At 39.3% G+C, this 15,907-nt stretch overlaps 1 protein-coding gene across 1 annotated transcript; it reads left to right on the top strand.

Annotated features, from left to right (window-relative positions):
- The first annotated feature begins 5,513 nt into the window (after positions 1-5,513).
- Positions 5,514-6,503, top strand: LOC130962916 (uncharacterized). The gene has a single exon (XM_057889072.1). The coding sequence runs from the start codon at positions 5,514-5,516 to the stop codon at positions 6,501-6,503; it is 990 nt and encodes a 329-aa protein (XP_057745055.1).
- The last annotated feature ends 9,404 nt before the right edge of the window (positions 6,504-15,907 follow it).

Here is a 15,907-nt window from a genome sequence, read left to right as displayed (position 1 = left end):
AGATCAAACAAAGAACATAAAAATATTTTTGAAAAAGTTTTTTTAGAATTTTTCAAAAATTAAGGAAGAAGAAAACAACATAAAATACTCAAATAAAATAAAAATAAAATAATTTACCTGATCTAGGGAGCAAGACAATCATTTAGTTTGTCAAAACTCAACAATCCCCGACAACGGCGCCAAAAATTTGGTTCACATGTACGCAAAACCCCACACTTTTCGTACAGCAGCAGTACCAACAAGTGCACTGGGTCGTCCAAGTAATACCTGAGCGAGTCAGGGTCGATCCACCAGGATTGTAGCTTGAAGCAAGCTTATGTTTGTCTTGCAGGTCTTCTATTCTGAAGCAAAGTATGAACTATTATATATTGCTGGGAAGCTTTGGAAGTCAGATTTCCATAGCCGTTCAGAGTGCTCGATTTAGACTTCTGTAGCTCCAAAAAAGCTCTTCCAAATGCAGGCAGGTCAGATCTGGACAACATATGCAGTGCTTTCTCTGTCTCTAAATCAGACTTCTGTTCCAGCTCCTCAAATTTAGCCAAAAAATACCTGAAAAGGTACAAAAACACACAAAATCAAAGTGGAATCCAAAAATATGAATTTAACACTAAAACGTGTAAAAACTTAATAAAAACTGAGTAAAGCCTATTAAAAACTATATGAAAACTATGCCAAAAAGTATATAAAATATCCGTTCATCACCCACTCCTAGTAGAGTGTTTATCCCTCCAATGATTGATCATCGTTCTATGAAACTAAGGCCTTTATATAGGCTCTCCTAAATTACAAACTTAAATGAAATTGAAAGCAAATTACAATGAAAATGAACTATTCTAATGCTTCTTGTGGCCCTGATTGGTTGACAATTGTAGGCTTGCTTGCTTGAAGTCTAAGTGGGCTTTGTCTAACTCTAAGTGAACCAAAATGATGCCCCAGGGGTTCTTTGCATGTATGGTCGCTCGTTCATTTAGTTTGGGCGCTCACTTGGGCAGCGCCACTCCCAGCGCTCACTTAGTGTTTTTGGGGCTCAAAGATGCTTAATGTGTGTACTCTAATTTCATGTCCACTATAGAGTATTATACATCGTTGGAAAGATCTGAATGTCATCTTTCCAAAGTTGCTAGAATCAACTCATTTGGACCTCTGTAGCTCAAGTTATGCACCATTGAAAGTGAAGAGGTCAGGCTGTGAAATACCCCGGCGTGCCAGGTCTACTGGCACACCTAGATGCAGGAATTTCTCCTCTGGAAAGTTAGCCCGGTGTGCCACGCCTATAGACACACCCAGCTTGCAGAATTTGCGTGCCACACTTTTGAACACGCCACATTACACGCCCAGTCTTGCAGGGTTGGCATCCCACGCCCCTTGGCACGCCAATAGACAGGCCCAGCTTGTGACGCTGAAAGAATGGTCTTTGACACCTTTGTAATTAATGTCCACTATGCAATGTTATATATCGTTAGAAATCTCTAGATGTCAGCTTTTTAACGCCACAAAAATTGCCTCATTTGGACCTTTACAGCCCATGTTATGTTCCATTAAAGATGAAGAGGTTAGGCTGGTATCTCTACAGGAACGTGTTGTACTTCTTGTATTTTTGGGATGAATTGCAACCTCATATCCAGTGTCCATTATAAAGTGTTATATATGGTTAGAAATATCTGGATGTCTACTTTTTAATGGCAATGAAATCACCACATTTGGAGTTTTGTAGCGTAAGTTATGGTCCTTTGAAGGGGAAGAGGTCAGATTGGCGTGTGGCCCAGTGTGCCACGCCTTCGTACATGCGCATAGTGCACTCTAGTATGAAATTTCACTCTTTGGAAAGTTGGCTTGGCATTCAACGCCCAGGCACGCCCGCCCATATTGAAGTCTTTGGCATGCCACGCCTAGTGGCACGCCCATTGTGCTGTACCAACTTGACTCCTCTCGATCATAAGCCTGGCGTGCCACGCCCAAGCGCGTCCGTTGGCACGCCAGCTTCCTTTGCTTGTTTTGTGTTTTTAGCTTCTTTTTTCCACCATTTTTCTACAAAGTTAATCAATTCAAAGAGATCAAAGTAATATACAACTTAAGCACAAAAATACTCATTAATTAAGCATAATGACTTAAATTTTGAAATGAAAAAGTATAGAAAAACATAACATGATGCGCAGTCATCCATTGTGGATTTTGAAAATTCGGCCAAGGTATCGTTTTGGTTTCTTCTATGTAATATGTAATATTTCTGGACACTTAGACTAGTAGACCTTAGGATAGGATTGAATTGGTTGGTAATGAGTGTTGAAGTATGATGATTTTGATGATTGTTATGATTTTGATGAATGTTGATGTTGATTTATGATGTGGGGTTGAAAATGATAATTATGAATGTTGATAATGAATTATGAAGCTTGTTGATGTTGATAAATGTTGAGGATAGTGAAATGATGTTAATTATTGAGATTTGTGTTTTGTAAGTGGAATTTGGTGTATGGAATGGATGATATTATCCGTTGTTAAATTTGTGAAATGACGAGATGGTATATGGATATAATTTAGGTACATTGGGACTGTTATGGATGTGGAATGAGTGATTTTGAATTGAGAGTTTTGGTAAAATTGAGTTTTAAAGGTTTTTGGTAAAAATTGATTTTTGGTCAACTTTGGCTGATCATATCTTTAGTCTTAGTTTTTAAAATTGATTGGATTTTGTATCTAATTAAAGACAATTCAAGGAGGTTAAAAACGGTATAGATTTTGTGGAAATCAAAATTTTGTAAAAAAGGATAAGATCGTTCGAAGTTGGTGTAAAAAATTTGAAATCTGTGATGTTGCAGAAATTTGTAAGTTCTGGTTGGTGTGCCCACGCACACACTTGTGTCTACGCTCCGAGCAGAATGAGTGTTGTGACTCGTGCGTACGCACAAGGGGTATGCGCTCGCACACCCTGTGAAATTTGCAAGTTGTGCGTACGCACAACATCATGCGTACGCACAAGTTGGGAAGAGCCTTTTTTTGAGGGTGTCCGCATGTATTGATGTGTACACACAAAATAGAAAATTTTACTTTGTATGCGTACACACACCTCTTTGCATACGCACAAGTTGAGGAAACTCTTCTAGTGCGTGCGTACGTACAATGCCCTATTTTTCAATGAAAACCTTATTTTTAACTGTTTTACCTTCCTGGCAAGCTTGTAAACTTCCATAACGCTTATTTAGGATTTCTTAACTTGTTTTTAGGCTTTGAAATAGAAAGAATACCCTAAGTGAGTTTAACTAGATATTTTCTAGTAAAAACTTTAGAAGACAGGGATCTAGGTTTTTGGAGTTTGTGAGTAGACCTTTGGAGTAATATATTGATGATGAGTGTGATGAGCTGTGGAAAATGAAAAATTGACAATGCTTGTGACAAGTTTGGGACTTGAAGATAAATGTGAAGATATTGAATACTGAAAGTGATCACTGATGGAATATATAATATTTTATACTGGTATTGTTGAGACGCTATGCGCCTGACAAGGATAGTAGGTTAATCTCACCTGTCATGGCGGCAGCGTAAGGACGGTGGTTAATCCTGCTTATGTTGATATGTGAGGTCTGTGGCTGAGTATTCCGCTCGCATCCTTTCAGAATCACAAGAGTGTGCCAGATACTATATCCCTGGACTGTGTGCTGGGCACGATATCCCTAGGGGTTCCCAATTATATTCGTGACCGAAAGGCGCCATTCCAATGGGAATGTGTCGGGTTGGCAGTTGAACCGACAATGTGATATCACAGCTAAATAGGATATGCATTCATCATGTGCATATTCTATATGTTTGCTTGCTTTGCCGACTTGCATTGTTTGCCTAATTGTATAATATGCTTAATTGCTTCTTGAATTACTTGATATACATGATCATACTTGTGTTTTACTTGTATTGCTATTTCTTGTGTTTTCTACTGGGATTGAGGAGGTTCGGAAAGCGATAGCGATGGGATAGCATGGAGGTTAGGCTGGTGAAAGCTGTGGGACAACAATGGATGATAGTTTAAAAGTCCCCTATGTTAGATGACCTGATTAAGGATTTATTTAAATTGCTTTATAAGTTGAATCTCATGATGATGTGAAGTTCTAGGATTGCCTTTGGTGTTCCGGAATCTTATATCTTACATTACAGGGCACTGTTACCATACTAAAAATCTCTGGTTCTTATACCATATTCTGTTGTTATTTTTCAGATGCAGGTCGTAACCCACCTCAGTGAGTTACATGATGGTGACAGAGCGGAGGATCTTTATCATATTTTGGAGTTATTTTGGATATTTTGTTTAGTACTCTCACTTTTGTACCTTTATTTGCCTTAGAGGCTAAATTTGAGAGAGATGATGTATATGCTATTTTAGCTTTCAGAACTCTGTTTGTCTGTATATATATAACTAGTTGGCTTAAACTCCGTAGGCTGCGGCTAGTACTCTATGACTATTATGCTCATGTATCTACATATGTCTTGTTATCTCGTATCTCTATCTTGTTCCTTTATGCTTGTAGCTTCGTATGAACGTTTTGCGCTTTTGAAACTCTGTTTTGAGCTTATTCCTTCATCAGGCTTCTAGAGTTACTATCTCTTTCTATATATATTATTGTATAAGCCTTAGAATTCTCATGATCTTTAATTATCATTTGCTTTACGGCATGAGGTAAGGCTTAGGGTAATTAGGGTGTTCCATTTAGTGGTATCAGAGCGGTTCGTCCTCGTGAGCCCGAGGGATGGACTGATTGATCTTCATTGCATACTTTGTGTCTTTTTATTTCATGCTATTTTGGTTATCTGCTTGATATTGCATAGCATTCTTGTTTGTGCGTGCCTTTTTGGGATAATTGAAGCACTACGCTTTTGATAAGGAACTGAGAATGACCAACTAGCCGACAACTATGCCGAGTTCATGGAGGCGATGACCAATTTGGCAAATAACATGCAAGCCAACGCTCTGTGACCATGCAAGCCATGGAAAGGATGGGTCAACCGGCTAGGAATGGTAATGGAAACACAAATGGAAACGGAGAAGCAGATGGTAATAATTTGGGAGGAACTCCGATGACCCTAGCTTCGTTTATCATGGTTCACTCGCTAACTTTTCGAGGAACAACAAACTCCACTGAAGCAGACAATTGGTTTCGAGCTATAGGGTGCGTATTACAGACTCAGCATGTCCTAGCTAACCAATACATAGAGTTTGCGGCCTATCAATTGATGGGAGAGGCACAACATTTGTGGCAAGGGGAATGCCAATTGCTGCGAGTTCCGAATGCGAAAATCCCTTGGGATGTGTTTCAAATGGTGTTTTATAGGAAGTATTTCTCGGAGTCAGTGAGAGAAGCTAAAGAGTTAGAGCTTATGCAGCTGAAGCAAGGCTCGTTGTCCGTGGTTGATTATACTAACCGTTCGAGGAGCTCTGTAGGTTCTCTAGGGTATGTCAAGGTGCCCCAGAGTCCTATGAAAGTTGGAAATGTATAAAATACCAAGGAGGTTTAAGGGATAACATCATGATGATTGTAGCTCCTTTGGAGATTTGGATCTTTTCTGAGCTTGTGAACAAGGCAAGGGTTGTGGAAAAGTATGCGAAGAAAATGGCATCAGCAAGAGAGATTTGTGGAGGAAATAACAACCATGAATATGGAAAATACTTTCAACCAAGAGCTCAAAACTTCAAGAGGGGAGGACATGTATCTCAAGGTCAAGGCAACACTAGGATACCCACTTTTGATCAGTACCACCAAGCGAGAGGAAGAGGTAATCAGAGTAAGACATCTCTGAATTTAACTTGTGATCGTTGTGAGCGTTTTCATCCGAATGACTCATGCAAGTTGGGTATAGGTGGTTGCTTCAATTGTGGATTGCCTAGTTACATGGCGAGGGATTGCTTCATTGCATTTGATAAGGTTGAGGATCTAGGACTGAAAATGTCAGAATCAGCTTTTGATTTACATGTGCATACCCCGTACCAAACATTTGTGACTAAATCAGGTTGTAGGGAATTAACCTTGAAGATTGAGGATAGAGAATTTGTTCATGATTTAATCTATTTGCCAATGGTTGGGTTGGAGATGATTTTAGAGTTTGATTGGTTGACAAAGAATCGGGTTTTGCTGGATTGCTTTGAGCGATCAATTCCATTTTTGCCAAAAGGGGAAGGTGAAGTAGTAGTAGCTGAGGGTTATTACCTGAACTCTGTGTTGGTGAACTTTAGTAGAGAAGAGTGTCAGGGTTATATATTGTTGGCTGCGAATGCATTAGGTGATGAATGGAGGTTAGATCAAATTTCGGTAGTTAGGAAGTTTCCAGAAGTGTTCCCAGAAGATATTCCTGAATTCCCACCTCAAAGGGAGATTGAATTTGCTATTGAATTGGTGTCGGGAGCTGGACCAGTGTCGATTTTGCCGTACAGAATGGCTCCAATAAAGCTAGCTGAACTTAAGACTCAGTTGGAAGAGCTTCTAAACAAGAGGTTCATTCGACCAAGTGTGTCTCTATAGGAGTGCCAGTTTTATTAGTGAAGAAGAAGGATGGAGGTATACGACTTTGCATAGATTACCGACAGTTAAACAAAGTGACTGTGAAGAATAAGTATCCATTTCCGAGGATAGATGACTTAATGGATCAGCTGCAAGGAGCTGGAGTGTTTTCAAAAATTGATTTAGCATTCGATTACCATCAGATAAGGGTGAAGGAGGATGACATTCTGAAAAGTGCGTTTACGACGCGCTATGGATACTACGAGTTTGCGATGATATCCTTTGGGTTGACAAATGCACCTGCTGTGTTCATGGATTACATGAACAGATTGTTTCATCCATTTTTGGACAAATTCGTGGTGGTATTCATAGACGACTTCTTAGTTTACTCAAAGACGGCAGAAGAACATGAAGAGCACTTGAGGATTGTGTTGCAAATCTTGAAAGAGAATAAATTGTACGCAAAATTATCTAAGTGTGAGTTCTGGAAGGAAGAGGTGAAGTTCATAGGCCACGTGGTGAGTAACGGAGGGATAGCAGTGAATCTTTCGAAAGTGGAGGTGGTGATGGAATAGGAGAGGCCGACTATGGTAATAAAGGTTAGAGGTTTCTTGGGTTCGGCTGAATATTACTGAAGATTCATTAAGGAATTTTCTTAAATTTCTTTACCGATGAGTAAGTTAACCCGGAAGGAGGTTGACGTGGCGGAAATTGGCCGATTAAGAAATTAATGTAAGACGAACGTTGCAAGTACAGTTCTTGACCAGCAAAGATCCACTTATCAATTTAGAAGGGTTGTCACAAAATTAGAATAAAAATATTGGGAGTATGAATCCCAAGTTGTCTCCCAACGAGTTGACAAAAGAGTGCAGCTTATTGGTCAGAGGTTTTCCAAGAAATTTTTCAGTTTGAGAAACAGAAAAAAAAAGAGAATTTATGTAATTCAAATAAAAATCTTGACCGAAAGAATATTAATTAGAAGTTCTATCCTTGTTGGATTTTTCCCAAGTGTAATTCTAAAGGATTGTTGTTCTACTTTGTCATCCCTTAATTAATAAGGGAAAGTCAAGTAACTAACCAACCAACTATACCCTCAGTTCCTAATCCTCTCCTAAGGAAGGATTAGAGTTAGAGACTAGAATTGTTAGTCATTAACTATCCATTAGGATTATCACTTGAGTGTTCCAACTCAAGGTTCTCCTTTTAATCAACTCCCAATCAAGTTAGGGAACTACTCCATTATCATGAATGTAAACTTCACAGAATTAAAAAGGGAATAAAAGGAAGACATGATAGACAATAATAAAAAGATCAATTAAAAATAAAAATGGTTATTTTATTAATAAATTCTAAAAATAATCCAATTGTAACTCTGAACAAGGATTAAGGATATGAAAGAGTAAGAGACAAGAGAAACAAACTAGAATAATGAAGTCTTGGCGGAGGTAACAACTCTTCTTAATATCCAAATCAAAAGCAACCAGCAAAAAAAAATTTAAGAACTATGAATGTGAAGAAAAACCTAGAGGAGGAGTAAAATCAGATCTAAAAACTAAAAACTATCCTAATGAGAATCTGTGTTGAGTCTCTACATGTTCCTTGGCTCTAGTCTATGTTTCTGGACCAAAAATTGGGTCAAAACTCAGCCCAAAATTGCACCAGCGATTTCTGTTATTTCTGCAGATCGCGCATGTCACACGTACGCGTCATCCACGCATGCACGTCATTCAGCGTTTTCCTTGTCACGCGTACGCGTCGTCCACGCGTTTGCGTCATTCTTACAGATTCCAATCTACGCGTTTGCGTCAGGCATGCGAACGCGTCACTGCGATTTTCTCCATTTCGTGCGGTCGCATGAGCCATGCGTCCGTATCGGTGTTCGCTGGTCATCTCCTTGGTTTCTTGTGTTCCTTCCATTTTTGCAAGCTTCCTCTCGATTCTCTAAGCCATTCCTGCCCTATGCAGCCTGAAATACTTAACACATGGATCACGGCATCGAATGGTATAACAGAGAATTAAAATACACAATAAAAAGATCTCTAGGAAGCAAGTTTTCAACTATAGAACAACTTTGGGAAGGAATTGTAATATCATGCTAATCATATGAATAAGTGGGTAAAGACTTGATAAAACCACTCAATTAAACACAATATAAATCATAAAATAATGGTTTATCAACCTCCCTACACTTAAACATTAGCAAGTCCTCATGCTGAGCTTTAAGGAGATAAAATGAGTGAGTAGGGAAATGTAAGACTCATGTAATGCAATGCAACATATATATATGAATGCAACTATATGATTTTGTCTACTTGGTTAAAAACAATAAGTTCTTTAAGATAAACATAAATCAAATTCCACTAATTCAAACTATACAGTAAAAACAAGAAAACCTGTAAGAAGACAGCTCATGAAAGAAGGGAACATAGAATTAAGCATTGAACCCTCACTGATGATGTATATGCACTCTAGTCACTCTAGTGTATAGGGTAATCACTCTATCCTTCTCTAATCATGCTTTCTAAATTTTGTTCTTCTCCTAACCAATCAACAATATTTAATGTACCAATGTAAACATCATGAGGTCTTTTCAAGGTTGTAATGGGGCCAAGGTAAAGCTGAGGATATATATATATAGCTAAGTGAGCTAAAATATGAATCTTTGACTAACCTAATCTCTCACCTAGTATACATACACTCTCTATAACTTTAGAATCATGCCTAGCTACCCAAAATTTCTCACTTTTGCATTATATACTCATGCATCAACTTCTCTTTTAATTTTTATCAGATATGCATTGATCTTGGAGCTTAACTTGACTTAGAATTGGGGTAATTTTGTCCCCTTATTTATTTATTTATCTATTGAATACTTTTGGATTTTTTTTTATTTTTTTCAATAAAGACATAAAAGCTAAAATAACATATCAATGCATATGTATTTTTAATTTTTTTTGTTTTACATGAGTAGGCACCCAAATTCCCAATATTTTATTAAAGTAAGAACGTAACACATTCCCTTATTAACCCATTTTTCCACAGTTTTTTCATACTTAATTAACACACAATCTCTATCTTAAGCTAACCAAATATTCTATTTGGGATAATTAATTTATTTTTCTGTTTAAGGCTAGTGATGTGGTAAAATATAGAACAAATGGGATTTAAAAGGCTCAAAGTGGCTAATAAGGGTGATTTAAAGGGTAGGCTTATTTGGGATAAGTGAGCTAAACAAGTAATGGTCTCAATCATATGCATGCATATAACACATTAAACATTGGACATATAGGATGAAACAAAATACAAATTACAATCATAGAGAAGTAGACACACAAGAATAAAATATTTATGGTTAAATAGTGTAACCATGTAATTAGGCTCAAAATCTCACGGGTTGTGTGTTCTTAGCTCGAAAACCATGTTCCAAATAAAACTTCAAACAAATTTAACACAAAAAGTTTTTATTTAAATTAGTGAAATTTTTCAAAAATAGGGTCTTACAAAGAAACTTATTATTTTTCAACCAAATAGAACATGCATGTAACTAATTATTATTATGCAATCTATCATATCCTAATCAAAAGAAAAATAACTAAATATCCTACTTTATTGGTGTTAGGGAAGAAAAATTACCTCCGGAAGTCAGGTACTGATCGACCTCCCCACACTTAAGGCTTTGCACTGTCCTCGGTGCCATCTGTCAGGAAGAAAGTGGGGCTGATATCAGTATCTCCACAGTCGGGGCCGTCATGGCTCCCTGTGCTGGTAAATGAAGTGGAGTCCGGGGTGTCTGGGTCTTTGTCATGTCTGTGGTCTCCTGTGAGTAGCTCCTTGAGGTATGTGAATCGGTGCTGGTTACGGCGCTCTCTTAGCTTCACTTTCTATTCTTGCCGGTCCAACCTCTCAAGTATCTGATGGAGCAGCTGATTTATTGAAGGTGCTTGTGGTGTGGAAGAAGGAATGTCATTAGCCGATTCTGTAGGCTGGCTGGTAGTGGCTGCTGGAGGTCTGATATATTTCCCCTTAGGGATGTACTGATCATTCCGTTGAAGCATGGCTCTGGTGTCCCCAACCTTGTAGGAGACTCTGGCTACTGAGACGAGATCTGAGACCAAGGCGGGAAAAGGTAAGTTGCCCGCAATTTGTACGTGTCCCATGGCATTCCAGATGTGTCTTGGTAAGTTTAGAGACTGGTCTGTAATGATACACCAGAGTAGAACAGCCATGTCTGCAGTGAAGAAGGACTCGTGAGTGCTCGGAAAGACATAATGGGACATAATCTGTGCCCATACTCGAGCTTCTAAGGTGAGTGCTGAAGCCAAGATTCTCTTAGGTCGGGATCGATGGTATCTATAAATCCATCCACTGCAAGGTTGTGCCATAACTCTGAGAACGGCGTCCCAGTCAAATTGGTATGTTTGGCGCTTGAGTGCGGCTTCTTGAAATACGTCCAATCCTTCTGGAGCAGGGGGAAGATCTAAAGCTCGTCAAATGGCCTCTTCTGTAATGGGGACTTGCTTCTGACGGACATAGACAAACTGCAGGGTTGGCAAGTAGAAATTGGAGTAAAATTCAACTACCCATGATAGATTAACCTATCGTGGCTATTTCCGTAGGAATCCCCATTGTCTTCGCTCAATGTGGGGCTCAACAAATTCAGCAATTTGGGTTAGGAGGATGAGAAGGTGCTCATTGTTATAGTTCGTTTCCACTAGAATGTGGAACATTTGCTCACAGTAGCGATTAGTAAACCGCGTAGTGTCCCTTGTTGGGAAGGCTTTCTCTTTTTCATCGACCTTGATGATCCTCTTGGTTTGTTTTGTTGAGGGTTTCACCGCTGTTGATGATGGCTCTGCCACTAATGCTATTTTTTGTTCCTCTCCTTACTGGTGGTTTGGGAGTAGCTTTCTCCTTGCCTTTCTTAGTGGCCATCCTGAAAAGGGAAGAAGTAAGTACATGTAAAGCTAAGTGTTTGAGCAAGAGAGGGAACAGTATAGGTGGTAATCAATGCACGGTAAAGAAGGATGTCGTTAACACATGGTCTAGACTACATGTGAAAAGTTCATTAATGAAAATATACCAAGTGCATGTGATAACAATTAAATGCAAGATGGTTATTGGCATGCCGGCAAAGGCATGAGTAGTATAGATCAAGCATTCAATGTCCAAGTTAGATTACCAAATCTTTTAAACCAACAATCTGTTTGTAATTATAATTATATTTAATCAATAAAATATAAAAGGGGTTTTGTGAAAAATAAGCATTTAGAGTAGTAGAATAAAAGAATTTTAAAAATAGTGCACAATGCCATTCGGGCTTTTTCACAAACACATAGCGTGCATGGTAGATATGTTATCGAAAGTATTAAATTGAACATGCAAGCAACCCTATAAAAATTAATATAATTGTCAAACAATTTTTTAATAATCCACAAGTAAAATATAGAGAATAATGATCCAAATAAATTTCCAACACCAATAAAGAGGGTTTAAAAGGAAAAAAAAAAGAAAAAACATAGATAATGAAAGTAAAGAGAGGGAAGAAGAAGAAAATAAAAATAATAATGGAAAAGTAAAGAGGGAAGAAGGAAAGAAAAGAACCTTGATGATGATTGTGAAGAAGAAAGAAGGGGGAAGAGTAAGTAAAAAGAGAGAAAGAATAAAGAAGGAAGGAAGGAAGTAGAAAGAAAGAAGAAGGGAAAAGAAAGATTAGGATTTGGGGAAGAAAAGATAAGATATTTTGGCTGATCTAGATAAGCTGTACAGCGCAGGCGACGCGGACGCGTGGGTCATGCGTTCGCGGAATTTTGAAGTGACGCAGACGCGTCAGTCACGCGGACGTGTGACATGATTTGTGCTGGTGGCGCAAGGGCAGCCTCGCGTTCGCGCAACTTTCTGTTTCAAACTCATTTGCCAAAATTTAGGGTGATGTGTTCGCGTGGGTGACACGATCGCGTGAATGACCATGTTGTGAAAAATGACGCGGCCGCGTGGGGTACGCGTTCGCGTGGTAGGGCTTGTGCTTCTAGCATGGTTCCAGTCCCATTCCAGCCTAACATTCAGCCATACACCCATTTACGTCAATTTCGCGGACACGCGTTCGCGTGGGTGACGCGATCGCGTGGTGAGCTAGAGTCGCAAACGACGCAGACGCGTCATGGACGCGTTCACATGGGCGTGTTTGTGCCTAAGGCACGCCTCCATCCACGCTCTCGCGTGACTTTCTGTATAATTCCCCTTTTTTCTCTAATTCTCCTTTAACGTGAACGCGTCAGCGACGCTATCGCGTTGCGTGCCCCCTTATTTTTCCTTTTTATGCAATATGCAATTGAAGATGCAAAATATATGTACTAATAATGAAAAAATTCACTGAAAAAGAAAACTAAGAAGATAGAAAAGAACGATCATACCACGGTGGGTTGTCTCCCACCCAGCACTTTACTTTAACGTCCTTAAGTTGGACGGTCTACTAGCTCAGTCTTTTACTGTTGGTGGATCCTCCAAGAGGAAGATCTCTAGCTCCTTGTTTTTCTTCATCTTTTCACCATGATATAGTTTTAAGCAATGTCCATTGACTTTGATAAATTCAGAGCTTGAAGGATCACTCAAGTGAAAGACTCCGTATGGCTCAGCCTTATCTACTCTATAGGGACCTTCCCATCTTGATTTCAACTTGCCTGGCATGAGCCTCAATCTGGAGTTGTAAAGGAGGACTAAGTCCCCAGGTTAGAACTCTCTCCTCTTGATGTGCTTATCATGCATAGCCTTCACCTTCTCTTTGTACAGCCTGGAGTTCTCATAAGCTTCTAGGCGAAGGTTTTCTAATTCTTGCAATTGCAGCTTCCTTTTAGCTCCGGCTTTCTCAAATCCCATGTTGCATTCTTTTACCGCCCAGAAGGCTTTGTGCTCTACCTCAACTGGGAGGTGACATACCTTTCCATAAACTAAGCTGAAGGGGCTCATTTCGATTGGTGTCTTGTATGCTGTCCGATATGCCCAAAGCACATCTTGGAGCCTGGTGCTCCAGTCCTTTCTATGAGGCTTGACTATATTTTGCAATATGTGCTTTATCTCTCTGTTAGACACATCGGCTTGCCCATTAGTCTGGAGATGGTAAGCTGTTGCTACTTTATGAACTATCCCATACTTCTTCAGTAATCCTGTTAGTCTCCTGTTACAAGAGTGAGTACCTTGATTGCTCACGATTGCTCGTGGTGATCTAAAGCGACAGATAATATGGTTTCTAACAAAAGAGACAACAGTGTTAGCATCATCAGTATGGGTAGGAATTGCTTCCACCCATTTAGAAACGTAATCTATAGCTAACAGTATATAAAGGTACCCATTAGAGTTTGGAAATGGGCCCATGAAGTCAATGCCCCAGACGTAAAAAATTTCATAGAAAAGCATAATCTGTTGAGGCATTTCATCCCTCTTGGATATATTACCAAACCTTTGGCAAGGGGAACAAGATTTACAAAACGCAGCAGCATCTTTAAAAAAAGTAGGCCACCAGAATCCACAGTCTAAAATTTTTCTAGCTGTTCTTTGAGGGTCAAAATGTCCTCCACTCTCAGATGAGGCCTCTAAAATGGACTGGAATTCTGATTGAGGCACACACCGTCTAATAACCTGGTCAGCACCACACCTCCATAGATATGGATCATTCCATATATAATATTTGGACTCGCTTTTCAGCTTGTCTCTTTGATGCTTGGTAAAATTTGGAGGAAAAGTGTGGCTAACTAGATAATTAGCTACAGGTGCATACCAAGGAACTACCTTAGATATTGCCTGTAAGCTATCAAATGGGAAAGTATCATTGATAGGAGTGGAATCATCCTTAATGTGCTCAAGGCGACTCAAGTGGTCTGCCACTAAATTCTGGTTACCACTCCAATCCTTAATTTCTAAATCAAATTCTTGCAGCAGTAGTATCCAACGTATTAGCCTTGGTTTAGACTCCTTTTTAGCTAATAAATATTTTAGAGCTGCATGGTCTGAGTTCACTACTACCTTAGTACCAAGTAAATAGGTTCGGAATTTATCCAGAGCAAAAACAGTAGCTAGAAGCTCTTTTTCAGTAGTAGCATAATTAGACTGAGCAACATCTAAAGTCTTAGACGCATAAGCAATTACAAAAGGATCCTTACCTTCGTGCTGAGCCAGTGCTGCTCCCACCACATGGTTGGAGGCATCACACATGATTTCAAATGGTTGGCTCCAGTCTGGTCCTCTCACAATTGGAGCTTGAGTTAGGGCGATCTTCAGCTTATCAAATGCTTGTATGTAATCCTCACTGAACTCGAACTCAATATCTTTCTGCAGTAGTCTGGATAAAGGCAATGCTACCTTACTGAAGTCCTTAATAAACCTCTTGTAAAAACCTGCGTGGCCAAGGAATGAACGGACTTCCCTCACGGAGGAGGGGTAAGGTAAACTAGAAATAACATCTACCTTTGCTGGATCTACAGAAATACCAGTATTAGACACAACATGTCCTAGAACAATTCCTTGTTTTACCATAAAGTGACATTTCTCAAAATTTAATACAAGGTTTGAACTAACGCACCTGTCTAATACTCTAGATAAACAACCCAAGCAAAGACTAAATGAATCACCATATACGCTAAAATCATCCATAAAAACCTCTATACAGTTCTCAATGAGATCAGAGAAAAGACTCATCATACACCTTTGGAAAGTAGCTGGTGCATTGCATAAGCGAAAGGGCATTCTCTTATAAGCATAAGTCCTAAAAGGACATGTAAAAGTAGTCTTTTTCTGATCTTCAGGAGCTATATGGATTTGAAAATAGCCTGTATAACCATCTAAAAAGCAGTAATGAGATTTACCTGATATGCGATCAAGCATCTGATCAATGAATGGCAAGGGGTAATGATCCTTGCGAGTGGCTTGGTTTTGACGCCTATAGTCAATGCAAACTCTCCATGAATTCTGCACTCTAGTTTTCAAAAGTTCTCCATGCTCATTCTTCACTGTTGTGACTCCAGACTTCTTGGGCACCACTTGTACTGAGATGGGATAAATGATATCTGCTTCAAGTTGTCTGGTTACTTCTTTCTTGACAAATTCTAAGATGGTGGAATTCAATCTTCTTTGAGGCTGACGGACAGGCTTTGCTCCTTCTTCTAAGAATATTCTGTGTTCACAAACTTGAGGGCTGATGCCTACTATATCTGCCAAGCTCCACCCAATTACTTTCTTATTCTTTCTCAACACACTAAGCAGTTGTTCTTTCTGTTGGGAAGTGAGCTCTCTTGCAATGATAACTGGGAACTTCTGCTTATCCTCAAGGTAAGCATACTTGAGGTGTGAAGGAAGGGGCTTTAATTCCAATTTTTGCTCATGGCTAGGCTCTGGACCTTCTGGAGCTAGTGATAATGGCAAGGCATCCTCATTTT

This window comes from Arachis stenosperma, chromosome 2 (genome assembly GCF_014773155.1).
Source record: "Arachis stenosperma cultivar V10309 chromosome 2, arast.V10309.gnm1.PFL2, whole genome shotgun sequence".
NCBI classification, from domain to species: domain Eukaryota; kingdom Viridiplantae; phylum Streptophyta; class Magnoliopsida; order Fabales; family Fabaceae; genus Arachis; species Arachis stenosperma.
Note: the sequence above shows the minus strand (reverse complement) of the source record. Positions and strands in the feature narration are given on the sequence as shown.